Source organism: Mandrillus leucophaeus, unplaced genomic scaffold, assembly GCF_000951045.1.
Source record: "Mandrillus leucophaeus isolate KB7577 unplaced genomic scaffold, Mleu.le_1.0 Scaffold132, whole genome shotgun sequence".
NCBI classification, from domain to species: Eukaryota; Metazoa; Chordata; class Mammalia; order Primates; family Cercopithecidae; genus Mandrillus; species Mandrillus leucophaeus.
The window spans coordinates 731,316-745,371 of NW_012101277.1; the positions used below are offsets into that span (position 1 = coordinate 731,316).

The 14,056-nt window shown below is 40.0% G+C and overlaps 1 protein-coding gene across 1 annotated transcript in view; it reads left to right on the forward strand.

Moving 5' to 3' along the window:
* Nucleotides 1-14,056, forward strand: part of LOC105534249 (chromosome unknown open reading frame, human C12orf56) — a 126,416-nt gene that overhangs the window by 84,409 nt on the left and 27,951 nt on the right. The window contains exons 7-8 of the mRNA XM_011972932.1: nucleotides 2,779-2,923; nucleotides 13,935-14,041. Coding sequence (XP_011828322.1) covers nucleotides 2,779-2,923; nucleotides 13,935-14,041 — 252 coding nt within the window. The remainder of the gene's footprint in view (nucleotides 1-2,778; nucleotides 2,924-13,934; nucleotides 14,042-14,056) is intronic.

The following is a 14,056-nucleotide window of genomic DNA, read 5'->3' on the forward strand; positions in this document are numbered from 1 at the left end:
CTGGGTGACAGAGCAAGACTCTGTCTCAAAAAAAAAAAAAATTAATAAAGATTTGAAAGCATACATGAATGGATGGCAGAGGTTTCAATGAGCTGAGGTCACGTCACTGCACTCTAGCCTGGGTAAAAGAGCAAGACCCCCCCCCCAAAAAAAAAAAAAAGAAACACCTTCCTGCAACATTATTTTGGTGAATTTATGTTTCCCACCTGATGAAAATAGAGTATCTGTTAACATTAGTATAGATTTTCCTCTTATTCCTAAATTGAATAATGGAGTCTTCTGGCATTCGACTTTTTCTTATTTCTTCAGTCAAATGAAGTTTGTCATCTATGTATAAGCTAATATTTTCTGAATCCTCAAAGAAATTATTATTCATAACTTATCTGCGGTAATATAGAATGTGTACTCTAACTTGAATTTATGATGTGTATGAGACCTCCATTTATGTATGAATTGATTTTTAGTCTGAAGAGATTAGTATGCTGTTTTCTGTGAAAATTTTTTTGGCCATTAAAAAAATTAGTTTGGCATTACAATCTATTATCCTAGTTGGCAAAGGATTAAAAACAGTTTATTTTTATTGCGGATCTTAGCAAATTGCTGACTCCAAATGAAAAAACAGGAAAATCAATTTCAAAATAATTCTGCTGATACTGTATCTTATTTGAGTTTTTGCTTTTCTAAGCTCTTTTGTTTGTAAAATCTACATTTCTGTTGTTGGAGTTCTAAAAGAGTAGAGGGATTTCATAGTTATTTTTTAAATGAAATATGGTGGTAATTAGAAGTGGATAGCGAAGCAGGATCTCAAACTTATTCCTGCTTTATTTAGAGACCATTTATCAAACACTTAGTGTGTATGAAGACATGCATTAACTAAAATATCAAAATAGCACATTTGGCCGGGCGTAGTGGCTCACACCTGTAATTCCAGCACTTTGGGAGGCGGAGGTGGGTGGATCATCTGAGGTCAGGAGTTTGAGATCAGCCTGACCAACATGGTGAAACCTCATCTCTACTAAAAATACAAAAAAATTAGCTGGGCATGGTGGTGCTCGCCTGTAATCCCAGCTACGCAGGAGGCTGAGGCAGGAGAATTGCTTGAACTCAGGAGACAGAGGTTGCGATGAGCCAAGATCATGCCACAGCACCCCAGCCTGGGTGACAGAGTGAGGTACCGTCTCAAAACAAACAAACAAAAAACCCAGCACATTTGGATAGGTACTATCATTATTCCTATTTTACACATGAGGAAATTGAGGCGCAGAGAAGCTATGTAACTTGACGGTGATAATGACCTAACTGAGTCGGGGCAGATCTAGGATTCTGACCTCAGTCTTCATGCTCATAATCATTATGCTCCTCTGCCTCTCTGCTTGCTATTATTGAATTCATAATGATCAGTTTCCCTCCAGCACCTCCACTGGAAAAGAGACCATTATTTCAAAAAAAAGTCTTAATTTTCAGGTTAATAAGAGCGACTCATTGATTGGACAAAGGAGAACATCTTAGATGTTTTTTAAATAAAGCGGGAGGTAGTAGGCAAGTACCAATATTCCATGCAGTAGCTAGTATTGGGATAAACGGCTGGTACAGGTTTCTGGAGTAAGCAGTAAAAAATGTTTTTACTTCAAGTCAGAAATTTTAAGATTCCATCAATCTACACAGAACATGAACTATCTTTCCTACTGTTACCTTGCACCCTGGCTCTCTGAATTTGTGTGAGCGTAGACAGGTTACTTAAACCTCCCTACAACTTCCTGTAAAATGCGATGGTAATTCCCAGCTCGGTCCCCACAGTGGAGTCAGCTCAGTGCAAGAACGAGTCTACGGAAAGCACTCAGGCCAGAGCCAGCCACCTAGTCAAGTTGTTATTACTGAGCACAGTGGGAGGTGGAAACAATATTTAACCCGGAGACATTTTTTCCAAGTTGCTAAAAGTCAGCTGAGGGGCTAGGATAGGTACACGAGTAACTAACTACAATGAGTGAAACGGGATTAATGTGATACTAGGAGTGTGAAAAAACTGCAGTGGGAGAAGGGCTGCATTTGTTGGTGGAATTAGGGAAAGATCTGAGGAGAAGGCTTTTCTGCTAAGCCAGCTTTTCCTTAAGTGTGGAATGCACATGGTTCAGTAAGGGGAGATGATTCCAGGTGGTACTCTGATATGGCATAAAACAACTTTGAATTCCATGGTGGAAATATGTGATTCCTTTTTCCAGCTAGGCTGATCTCATCAGGGAGAACCTCTCGGCTTGGGGCCACTAGTGACAGTTCTGGAACACATGCTCATCTGCCCTTTCCTCACAGAGAAGCCAGCTTCAGGCTCAGACCATGGAGCATTGACTTAGAATTTATGGTGCTTTCATGCCATTTACACAAAGTGATACTGGTTTTCCCTGGAAAGTGACACAACATTTTCTTTATAAACTTTTTTTTTTTTTAAAGCTAGTTGATTGAAAGAAAAATATTACATAAAGGTTCGTGGATTATGGTAAATGAAAGAGGGACAGAAATTTACCAGGGACAGTGAGAGTATTCCTGGTATAGGAACAGCTTGAGTTAAGGGGCATGGGCAAAAAAGTATGTTTGGAGAGTAACAAACAGTTCAATTTGTGGGGAGCAAGTTTCACTACTGATGAGTACTAAGGCTAGAAGAATAAAACTATATGAAAAGCCCATTAGTAACAAAGTTTAACAAACCTGTCAGTAATCATCGATATTCCTAAACTGCTATTTCTTACCATTTTTTAAGTGGAAAATTTTCTTCTGTTTCTGTAGATCTGAGGAGAAAATTAAACACTTCAGTCAACTTAAATCTGAACTTTTTCTTAAAGACAATTCTTTGAGGAGGATACTTCCTTTAATTATGGAGCTTAAAGTAGCAGCCCAGAAAAACTTCATTCTGAAAAGGCTTTTCTGGAAGGTAAGTGTTTTGTTTTATTTTTAATCTTTAAAGCTTGTGTCTCCTGTTTACCAAATATAAGCATAAATTAAAATATAAATAAGTGTTGTCTTGTATTCTGATGCTGTATTTTTAAATGTCGATAAAATTTAATGTAGTCATGTCTTAATGCTGGATACTTTGTGATGTAATCAGTAATGTATATGTGTGTGTCGAGGGGAGACGGGAAGAGAGGGGAGTGGTAGCAAAAAGTAGCTCCCATGCATTGGGTTGGCAGAGCCAACGGAGAGATATTAGGAGGAACATTTTTGGCATGCAAGATATATAGACAGTGAGATGGGAAAGTAGATTTTAAGAAATTTTTGTTTGTTTATTTTTTATTTTTTCGAGACAGAGTCTTGCTCTTGTCGCCCAAGCTGGAGTACAATGGCATGATCTCAGCTAACTGCAACCTCTGCCTCCCAGGTACAAGCCATTCTCTTGCCTCAGCCTCCCAAGTAGCTGGGATTACAGGCGCCCGCCACCACGCCTGGCTAACTTTTTGTGTTTTCAGTAGAGACAAGGTTTCACCTTGGTGGCCAGGTTGGTCTTGAACTCCTGACCTCAAGTGATCTACCTGTCTTGGCCTCCCAAAATGCTGGGGTTATAGGCATGAGCCACCACACCCTGCCTGTTTATTTTTTAAACAGAGACAGGGTCTCACTCTGTTGCCCAGTCTGGTCTCAAACTCCTGGGCTCAAGTGATCCTCTTGCCTTGGCTTCCTAAAGTGCTGCGATTTCAGGCATGAGCCACTGTACCTGGCTGATTTCAAGATGTTTTATTGTACAGTTTCCTCTACTGTAAAAATATAATTAAAAAATTATTTTTGAGTCTAGGACTGGTATTTTTAAAAATGTGACTCCTGGGGAGGCAAGGCAACCTCATTCTCACTCAGTAAATTACAGATGCCTCATTTTTAGGTTCAGGTGAAAGAGTTAAGAAGCCCAGGTGAGTAACCTGGTGTGGCGCTAATGAGGCCTAGGTGAGAGGGTGAGCCCTGCCTAGGGCTGCGTTCATGTTGATTGCTACATATTTTATCTTAATTCTGGCTATTGATCACATAAGTAGCTGCCATCATTTTACTGAGCAATGGTAAAGCATGTGCACTCCCAACCGTACAAGGCAGTCCTGGCCATTTATTAGCTTCTAGGTCCTTCATATGTGGGGTGACCAACCATTTTGGTTTGCCCAGATTAGGGTGACCAACTATTCCAGTTTGCCTGGGACTAAGGAAATTCCTGCAATATTGGAAAGCTAGAACAGTTCCAAGCAAATCAGTACGGTGAAGGCAGATAAGCTGTAGAGAGTAATATGCCAAATGTCCCACCACACTGAGACACTGAGACTCAGGTAAGGATGACATAGTACTGCATAGTCTAAAATGGTTGGTGCTGGATAGATCCTGTGAGGAATACGCCATCCAAGTTTTGACTCTAGAACTTTAGAAGATTGTGGAAAATATGACCAACCAAGTAAGACCAATCCATCTTGATTATGAAGATGGAATGGAATTCATGTGGAAAGGGTAAATAAATTAGGATTATCTTCTTCCCAAATAAACCTCTCCAGTCCATCCCACACACAGTATCAATTTAATCTACAACCCTGATTGTATGGGATTGCTTGTTCAACAGTTTCTTGCGACTTTCCTTACTAAATTAAGTACAGACTTTGGCTTTGGCATTTAAGGCTCTCCCCTAATCACAGATTTCAAATTTGGACAGGCATGGCCTTTATTTTAGTAGGCTGGGGTTATCAGGAAGGGGCTGTGTATTAGTCCATTCTCACACTGCTATAAAAATACTACATGAGACTGGGTGATTTATAAAGAAAGAAGGTTTAGTTCACTTGTTCCTGGACCAAACCAAGAGTCAGGCTGCTTATTCTCATGGCCCAATAATGAGACACAGATGAACTGGGAAAGAAGGGAGTTTATATCTGTAACCAGTAACAGGGAAAAGGCCTCGAAATTATCGCCAGACTAACTCAGAATTACAAGGTTTTCCAGAGCTGATATACCTTCTAAGCTATATGTCAACATGTAAGTGCATTCATCTAAAGCCATAAGTGATTAACTTCTTTTAATCTATGCCTAAGATTAGATCAGGACCTAAGGAAGGTCCTTAAGACCTTCCTCTGGGGCCTCAGTAAATTTACTTAATCTAAATGGGTCCAGGTCCTGGGGTAATTACCTTTATCTTGCCTCCTGCTAAAGCACGGAGGTTTGGGGAGTTCCTTCAGACCACCAATAAACTTGTTTGTGGAGGCCTGGGGAGTTTCTTCAGATGCCCAGTAAAACTCATTTAATTCTAAACAGGTCCTGTAAAGAATTCCTTCATTATCTTGTCATGCTTCAAGGCCCAGGAAAGGCCTGGGCAAAACTCTTGGTGGGCTTTTGTTACATCCCAGCCTTTGTGTAAGGACACTGGCTCTATCAGCTTTTAATATTTAACATAACCACTCAGTCAGCGCAGGAAGAGTTGTTATGGAGGCCTATCTGTTCAGCTGTTATGAAGACCTGGCCTGCCACAGACTTAGAGTTCCACATGGCTGGGAGGCCTCAGGAAACTTACAATCATGGCAGAAGGCGAAGGGGAAGCAAGGCATGTCTTACATGGCAACAGGTGAGAAAGAGAATGTGCAGAGGAAACTGCCACTTTTAAACCATCAGATCTCATGAGGACTCCCTCACTACCATGAAAACAGCATGCATGATCCAATCACCTCCCACCAGGACCCTCCCTCGGCAGTGGGGATTATAATTCAAGATGAGATTTGGGTGGGAACACAGAACCGGACCATATCAGGCTACCATCTGGATAAGGTGGGCACTGGGAAAATGAATCCAGATGTAGATGCTCCTGGAAAAGGCACAGTGCCTAAGAGTGAGAGCCATAAGAGTGAGCTAAATGAAATATCAGGATATTTTAGCATGTGGGTGAATTACACCCGGATGTCTGCACAAACATTTGGCACCGGGAAGATCTGCTTGTTTAGGGTGTGGGGATGGAGCTTTTATGGAATGTGAGGACATAAAGATTGTCAAGAGTAAAGTCAGCAGCTGGGAGAGGACTGGGAAAGGACTTAGGACAGTGCCCAAAGGGGAAGTCCACCCAGATACACTGGACACAATCAGGGACTGGATTTAAAGTGCATGTTTAGGTAGGAGAACTGAAGTACCACTTAAGGGTTAGATTAAGAAGGATGTTGATGTGTTCTCCTAATGGGATCAGCACCAGTGTTAGTCTAGAGGTCATTTAAGCATCTCCAATGTAAAAACAGGGCTGGTACCTGTGGCCTAGGCTGTGGAGCAAAAAATGGATGGAGAGAAAGAGAATAAGGTTAGGACTAACAGACCCGACCCACCACTTCGTCTTCTCTCTCACCTCTGTCCTCTACAAGATCGAGCCATGTAGGATAACTTGGATACCTGTTCTCCTTAGCTCTCTTTTCTCCCTGCTGTTTGATTTCTCTAAAATATTGTTCTTCTAATTTCTCTTGTTAAAAATCATACCCATTCATCAAGGCTAAGCCCAAATGCCATTTTCTACCTTTCTTGTCATGCCGAATGGCGAACTTTAGTACCTTCCTCCTTTTGATCTTCTCTGTCAATTCTGTGCCATAGAACTTTCTTTGATGCTTTATAATCTGCATTGTTCAATACAGCAGACACTAGCCACATGTGCCTTTTAAGCACTTGAATGTGGCTAGTGACTAGAAAAGTAAAATGTTAATTTTATTAAATTTAAGTTAATTTAAATAGCCACTTGTGACCAGTAGCTAATGAGTTGAACAATGTATTTCTATGACATCTTTCATAGCACTTCCTCTTTAACAATTATCAGACAGGTTTCATGCCTAATCGGTGTGAGGCTTGGTGACAGGTATTAGAAATACAGCATGATTATGATACAGTTCCTACCATCAAGAATTAGCACAGATATCCTCCCTTTTACTATAGTTATTGGTACATTTTTCTTATTTATCATAATATGCTATAAGCTTCTGTAGGACAAGTATATATCTTACTTACTTTTGTATTCTCCCTCAAGCCAAACACAATGCATGCATATTCCAGGTGCTGTAAGCTTTTCATATTGAATTGCAAATCTGTTCTCTTGTGAAATATTAACCTAATCTGATGTCTAAAAATGAAGCTTTCATGATCTGTTTTATACTTGAAAACACTGCAGCCATTATTTAATACAATGTTCTTACCTGGGCTAAAACAGATCTTCTATTTTGGTTGTCAAAAATGAAAGGCCAAAGTGAATGGAGAAGAAAATAATTCAAATAGGAAAAGAGGAAGTCAAATTGTCTCTGTTTGCAGATGACATGATTGTATATTTATAAAACCTCACCGTTTCAGCCCAAAATCTCCTTAAGCTGATAAGCAACTTCAGCAAAGTCTCAGTATACAAAATCTATGTGCAAAAATCACAAGCATTCCTATACACCAATAACAGACAGAGTCAAATCATGAGTGAACTCCCATTCACAACTGCTACTAAGAGAATAAAATACCTAGGAATACAACTTACAAGGGATGTGAAGGACCTCTTCAAGGAGAACTACAAACCACTGCTCAAGGAAGTAAGAGAGAACACAAACAAATGGAAAAACATTCCACGCTCATGGATAGGAAGAATCAATATCGTGAAAATGACCATACTGCCCAAAGTAATTTATAGATTCAGTGCTATCTCCATCAAGCTACCCATTGACTTTCTCCACAGAATTGGAAAAAACTACTTTAAACTTCATATGGAACCAAAAAAGAGCCTGCATAGCCAAGACAATTCTAAGCATAAAGAACAAAGCTGGAGGCATCATGCTACCTGACTTCAAACTATACAAGGGTACAGTAACCAAAAGAGCATGGTACTGGTACCAAAACAAATGTATAGACCAATGGAACGGAACAGAGGCCTCAGAAATCCCATTACTGGGCATATACCCAAAGGATTATAAATCATTCTACTGTAAAGACACATGCACATGTATGTTTATTGCGGCACTATTCACAATAACAAAGACTTGGAACCAACCCAAATGTCCATCATTGATAGACTGGATAAAGAAAATGTGGCACATATACACCATGGAATACTATGCAGCCATAAAAAAGGATGAGTTCATGTCCTTTACAGGGTCATGGATGAAGCTGGAAACCATCATTCTCAGCAAACTAACACAAGAACAGACCACCAAACACGTTCTGCATGTTCTCACTCATAAGTGGGAGTTGAACAATGAGAAGACACGGACACAGGGAGGAGAACATCACACACTGGGGCCTGTCAGGGGGTGGGGGGCTAGGGCAGGGATATCATTAAGAGAGATACCTAAGGTAGCTGACGGGTTGATGAGTGCAGCAAACCACCATGGCACATGTATAACAAAACTGCACATTCTGCACATGTACCCCAGAACTTAAAGTATGAAAAAAAAAAGTAAATGGGTAGTCTCTCTATTTGGGATCTTTCTACACTTTAGTGGAGTCCCCCTTGGCCCTATCCCCAACCACGCCATCAAACCCACTAGCCTTATGTTCTTCTGTCTAATCCACAACCAAAATCTATCCTCAGATTTGTTTTCACAAAATTAGCATATATGACTAATAAAAGTCAACATTCTTTAAGATTTTTTAATTTAAATTGTTATCATAGCCTTAGGGTAAAGCAGTGGTTTTTCAACTTTATGCTATATTTCTTGGAAAACATACATTCTGTGAAGTTCCCTTAGAAACCCATACTGGGGTGGAGAGATTAGGGCCATTGTCTTAGTCTGTTTTGTGTTGCTATAACAGAATATCACAAAGTTGGTAATTTATAAAGAAAATGAACGTATTTCTGACAGTTCTGGAGGCAGAGAAGTCCAATATCAAGGTGCTGGCATCTTGTGAGTGCCTTCTTGTTGTGTCATCCCATGAGAAGGCAGAAGGGCAAAAGAGCATGCACAAAAAAGGGTAGCAGGGGGCCAAACTCATCTTTTCATCAGAAACCCACTCCCACAATAATGACATTAATCTATTTGTGAGGGCAGAAGCCTTATGACCTAATCAACCTCTTAAAGGTCTCACCTCTCAACATTGTTGCATTGGGGATGAGTTTCTAAAACATGAACTTTGGGGGCCACATTCAAACCACAGCGTTCTGCTCTTGTCCCCAAACATTCATGTCTTTTTTACATACAAAATACATTCATTCCATCCCAATAGCTCCAAAAATCTTAATTCATTCCAGCATCAACTCTTAAGTCCAAATTACCAATTGTCATCTAAATCAAGTATGGTTGAGACTCAAGGCAGGATTCATCCTAAGGCAAATTCCTCTCCAGTTGTCAGCCTGTAAATCAAGACAAGTTATCTACTTACAAAATACAGTGTTGGGATGCGTGGAGGATACACATTCCCATTCCAAAGGAAGCTATAAGCAAGAGGAAAGGGCCAAGTAAGTCCAAAACCCAACAGGGAAAATAATATTGTCTTAAAGCTGGAGAATAATCTTTCACTCTTTTGCTTAAGAAATGTCTAAGAAGTTTCAGACTTTCCCTACAGCTGTCCTCTTTCTCTGAACCCCCACCAGCATCACTTTTAATGCTCCAATTACTGCAGTCTAGGCTTTTTCTAGGTTGCTCCTCCAAATTCTTCGAGCCTCTATCCATTAACCAATTCCAAAGCCACTTCCACATTTTTAAGTATTCCTTAGAGCAACAATTCCACTTCTGGTACCAAAATCTGTATTAGGATTCTCCAGAGAGACAGAACCACTCAGTTCTCCAACTCACATGCCAGTCTCCTCTGGAAATACCTTCACAGACATAACAGAAATAATGCTTTACCAGTTTTCTAGGTACTCCTAATTTAGCCAAGTTTACACCTAAAATTAACTGTCACAGGCATCTCTAATTTTTGGTTCCTGTAATAGGATGGAAAATTATACACATATATAATATACATTTTATGGATATAAAATTATAGATATGCTGTAATATAGAGTGATATATATTATAGATATAAAAATATATATTATACAGTTTTTTCCCTCCCTTTTAAAATGAACTTTATTAAGGCATACTTTTTTCTTTTTTTTTTTTTTTTTTTTTTTGAGACGGAGTCTCACTCTGTCGCCCGGGCTGGAGTACAGTGGCCGGATCTCAGCTCACTGCAAGCTCCGCCTCCCGGGTTTACGTCATTCTCCTGCCTCAGCCTCCCGAGTAGCTGGGACTACAGGCGCCCGCCACCTCGCCCGGCTAGTTTTTTATATTTTTTTAGTAGAGACGGGGTTTCACTGTGTTAGCCAGGATGGTCTCGATCTCCTGACCTCGTGATCCGCCCGTCTTGGCCTCCCAAAGTGCTGGGATTACAGGCTTGAGCCACCGCGCCCGGCCACTTTTTTCTTTTAAGTGGTCTTTATTTTTTAATTTTATTGAAGGTATAATTTATGAGAATACGTTTTCATTTTTTTTTGAGATAGGATCTCACCCTGTCACCTAGACTGAAGTGCAGTGGCACCATCTCGGCTCACTGCAACCTCCGCCTCCTGGGCTCAAGTAGCTGAGTAGCTGAGTACTTCCCAAGTAGCTGAGACTACAGGCACATGCCACCATGCTGGGCTAATTTTTGTATTTTTTGTAGAGATTTCACCATGTTGCCCAGGCTGGTCTTGAACTTTTGGACTCAAGTGATCCGCCTGCCTTGACCTCCCAAAGTGCTGGAATTACAGGCGTGAAATTACAGGCCGAGAACACTTTTTCATAGATTGACTAAACTCCCAGGTTTTAGAAGAACAGACACATGTCTGTCTGTTTTGCTCAAGATGTTATCTCATTATCTAGCATACCTGCCACATAGCTGGCAATTAGTAATTATGCATTCAGTGAATGAATAAATGAGTAGATAAAATATGTTCTTTTTCTAGTTTAAATTTTTTCCACTGGGCACGGTGGCTCATGCCTGTAATCCCAGCACACTGGGAGGCCGAGGCAAGTGGATCACCTAACTAAGGTCAGGAGTTCAAGACCAGCCTGGTCAGCATGGTGAAACCCAGTCTTTACTAAAAATACAAAAATTAGCTAGGCGTGGTGGCATGCACCTGTCATCCCAGCTACTTGGGAGACTGAGGCAGGAGAATCGCTTGAACCCTGGGGGTGGAGGTTGCAGTGAGCCAAGACTGTGCCACTGCACTCCAGCCTGGGCGTCAGAGCAAGACTCCATCTCAAAAAAAAAATTTTTTTTTTCTTCATATGATTTTTTTTCCATTTTAAAAAATTGTGTCAAAATATACATAACACAAAATTTACTTCCTTAATCATTTTTGAGCATACATTTCAGTGGTATCAAGTTTATTCACAATATTGTGCAGCCATCAACACGATCATCTCCAGAACACTTTTCATCTTACAAAACTGAAACTCTCTACCCATTAAGCAACAACTTTCCATTTCTTTCCCCATCCCACCCCCGCAACCCACAGCCCCTGGAAACCACCATTCTATTTTCTGTCTTTGTGATTTTGACTATTCTACGTACCTCATATAGTTGAAATGATATAGTATTTGTCTTTTTGTGACTGAGATTTCACCTAGTGCAATGTTCTCAAGTTTAATCCATGCTGTAGAATGTATCCGACTTTTTTTTTTTTTTTTTTTAAGGCTGGATAATATTCCATTGTATGTATATACTACATTTTCCTTATCCATTCATCTGTCAATGGACACGTGGGTTGCTTCCATGTTTTAGATGTTGTGAGTAATGCAGCTCTGAACATTGGTATGCAATATATCTCTTTAAGACGGTGCTTTCAATTCTTTTGGGTATTTACCCAGAAATGGAATTGCTAGATTGGATGGTAATTCTATATTTAAATTTTTGAGGAACCACCATACTGGTTTCCAGTGTCTGTGCTATTTTCTACTCCCACCAATAGTATATAAGGGTTGATTCCTCCACATCCTTGCCAACACTTGTTATTTTGTGTTTTTTTTAAATAGTAGCTATCCTAATGGGTGTGAGATAATATCTCATTGTAGTTTTGAGTTGCATTTCCCTAGTGATTAGTGATGTTGAGCATCTTTCATGTGCTTATTGGCCATTCAACTATCTTCTTTGAAGAAATTATTGTGGTATAATTTACATGAAATAAAATGCACCCATATTTAAAGATACAGTTTGAAGAGTCTTGACAAATGTCTCTATTCATGTAACTATTAACACTACTTCAATCAAGATTTAGAGTGTCTCTGTCACTCCAGAATGTCACCTTGTGCTCTTTGGCCGCCAGTTCTCTCACACTCCTGGCCTCGTGCAACTATCGATGTGCTTTCTGTCACTGTAGATTCATTTTGCCTCTCTTAGCATTGCACTTACATGGAATTCTACACTAAGTACTCTTTTGCATTTGGCTTCTTTTGGCATAATATTTCTGAGATTTTGCCATGTTGTTTTAGGTATGATATTTTATAAATGAAAATTCTTGAATCAGTGAGCAGGTGGGAGGTCATAATAACAAGTGATACTTATTGAACACTTGTTATGTGCTAAGCACTGTTGAAACTTTACAAATACATACTATCTTATTTAAATGTAATATCAACTCCTTGAGGTGATATTATTAACGCCATTTGAAAGATGAAGAAACTGAGTGACAGGGAGTGTAAGTAATTTGCCAAATGTCACACAACTGCCAAGTGGCAGAGCTGGGATTTGAGCTCAAAGAATATAGCTCCAGGGTCAGTCTGTAAAACTGCCACACTATGCTAATTTATCAGGCACTGGGTAAGCCCAAGCACTTCTTCTTCTTCTTCTTCTTTTTTTTTTTTTTTTGACGGAGTCTCACTCACTCTTGCCTAGTCTGGAGTGCAGTGGCGCAATCCCAGCTCACTGCAACCTCTACCTCCCAGGTTCAAGTGATTTTCCTGTCTCAGTCTCCCAAGTAGCTAGGATTAGGGATTACAGGCGCATGCTACCAAACCCAGCTAATTTTTGTATTTTTAGTAGAGATAGAGTTTTGCCATGTTGTCCAGGCTGATCTAGAACTCCTGACCTCAAGTTATCTGCCCACCTCGGCTTCCCAAAGTGCTGGGCTGACAGGCATGAGCCACCACGTCCGGCCAAGTCCTTCCTTCTTTCAAAGCCCAAGCACTTCTAAGAGCATCTGGTATACATCCTGCTTCTCTTCCTCTTTTTCCTTTCTCCAAGCCATTCCCAGCCTCTTCTCATGCCATATTACCTGAATAAGGGGACATGCACACTTTCTAAACAAAAAGCCTAAATTGTCACTAGTAAACCAAAATCCTGGGGAAAAAATGAACAATAGAGGAATAGAAAAGAAAAGCAATTACATTACATTTCTCATTAATGCCGACTTGCCTGATTTCATGGGCCAGCGCTTATTTTCATGCTCAATTTCTCATGAGACTGGACAGGAACACACAAAAAATGTGTTCCCCAGCTCTAAGTCAGTGTTTGTTTGGACAGAAATGGCAATCTACATTTCCACTGTATTACCAGAAGAATCAATATTGTTCTGCACCATTTCCATAACGTAGCGTAGTGCTGTACATTTGTTTTTGTGTTAGTAAACATTTTAAAACGAGAGCTTGCTTATTCTTTATATCCTCACAAAGGCCAAATTACTTTGGAAAGGCAGAAATTATAGGAGCCCCATTTTTCAAGGTGACTGAATGAGTTGCCTGAGATGACACACCTGCTTCGGGATGATTTTCAAGGTTAATTGTCAAGCCAGGCCTAAGTTGCATCTCCCAGCATTGCCCTGTAGCCCTTGCTCTGGTCACCAGGACAGTGGTCTCTTGGTTGTAAGTAAGAAGTATGTTTCCAATTTGGGTTATGCTAGTATTAATGGGAGATATTGTAATTCATTTCTCTAATCAAAGAACAAATTATTTCTTCATATTTTTAGTACATGAGAGTAGAGAATTTTAACAACAGATACCTTAATTACTCTCTTTTTTTCCCACTTGCTTTTACAGACCAGTGACCTTTTCTATTTCCTAGTAAACAAACTTCATGAGTACTTGCCAGATTCTAGGGATAAGAATGCACTTCAAAATCAAAGCCAAAGGGTTGATGAGCTGGTGTAAGTACTAACTAG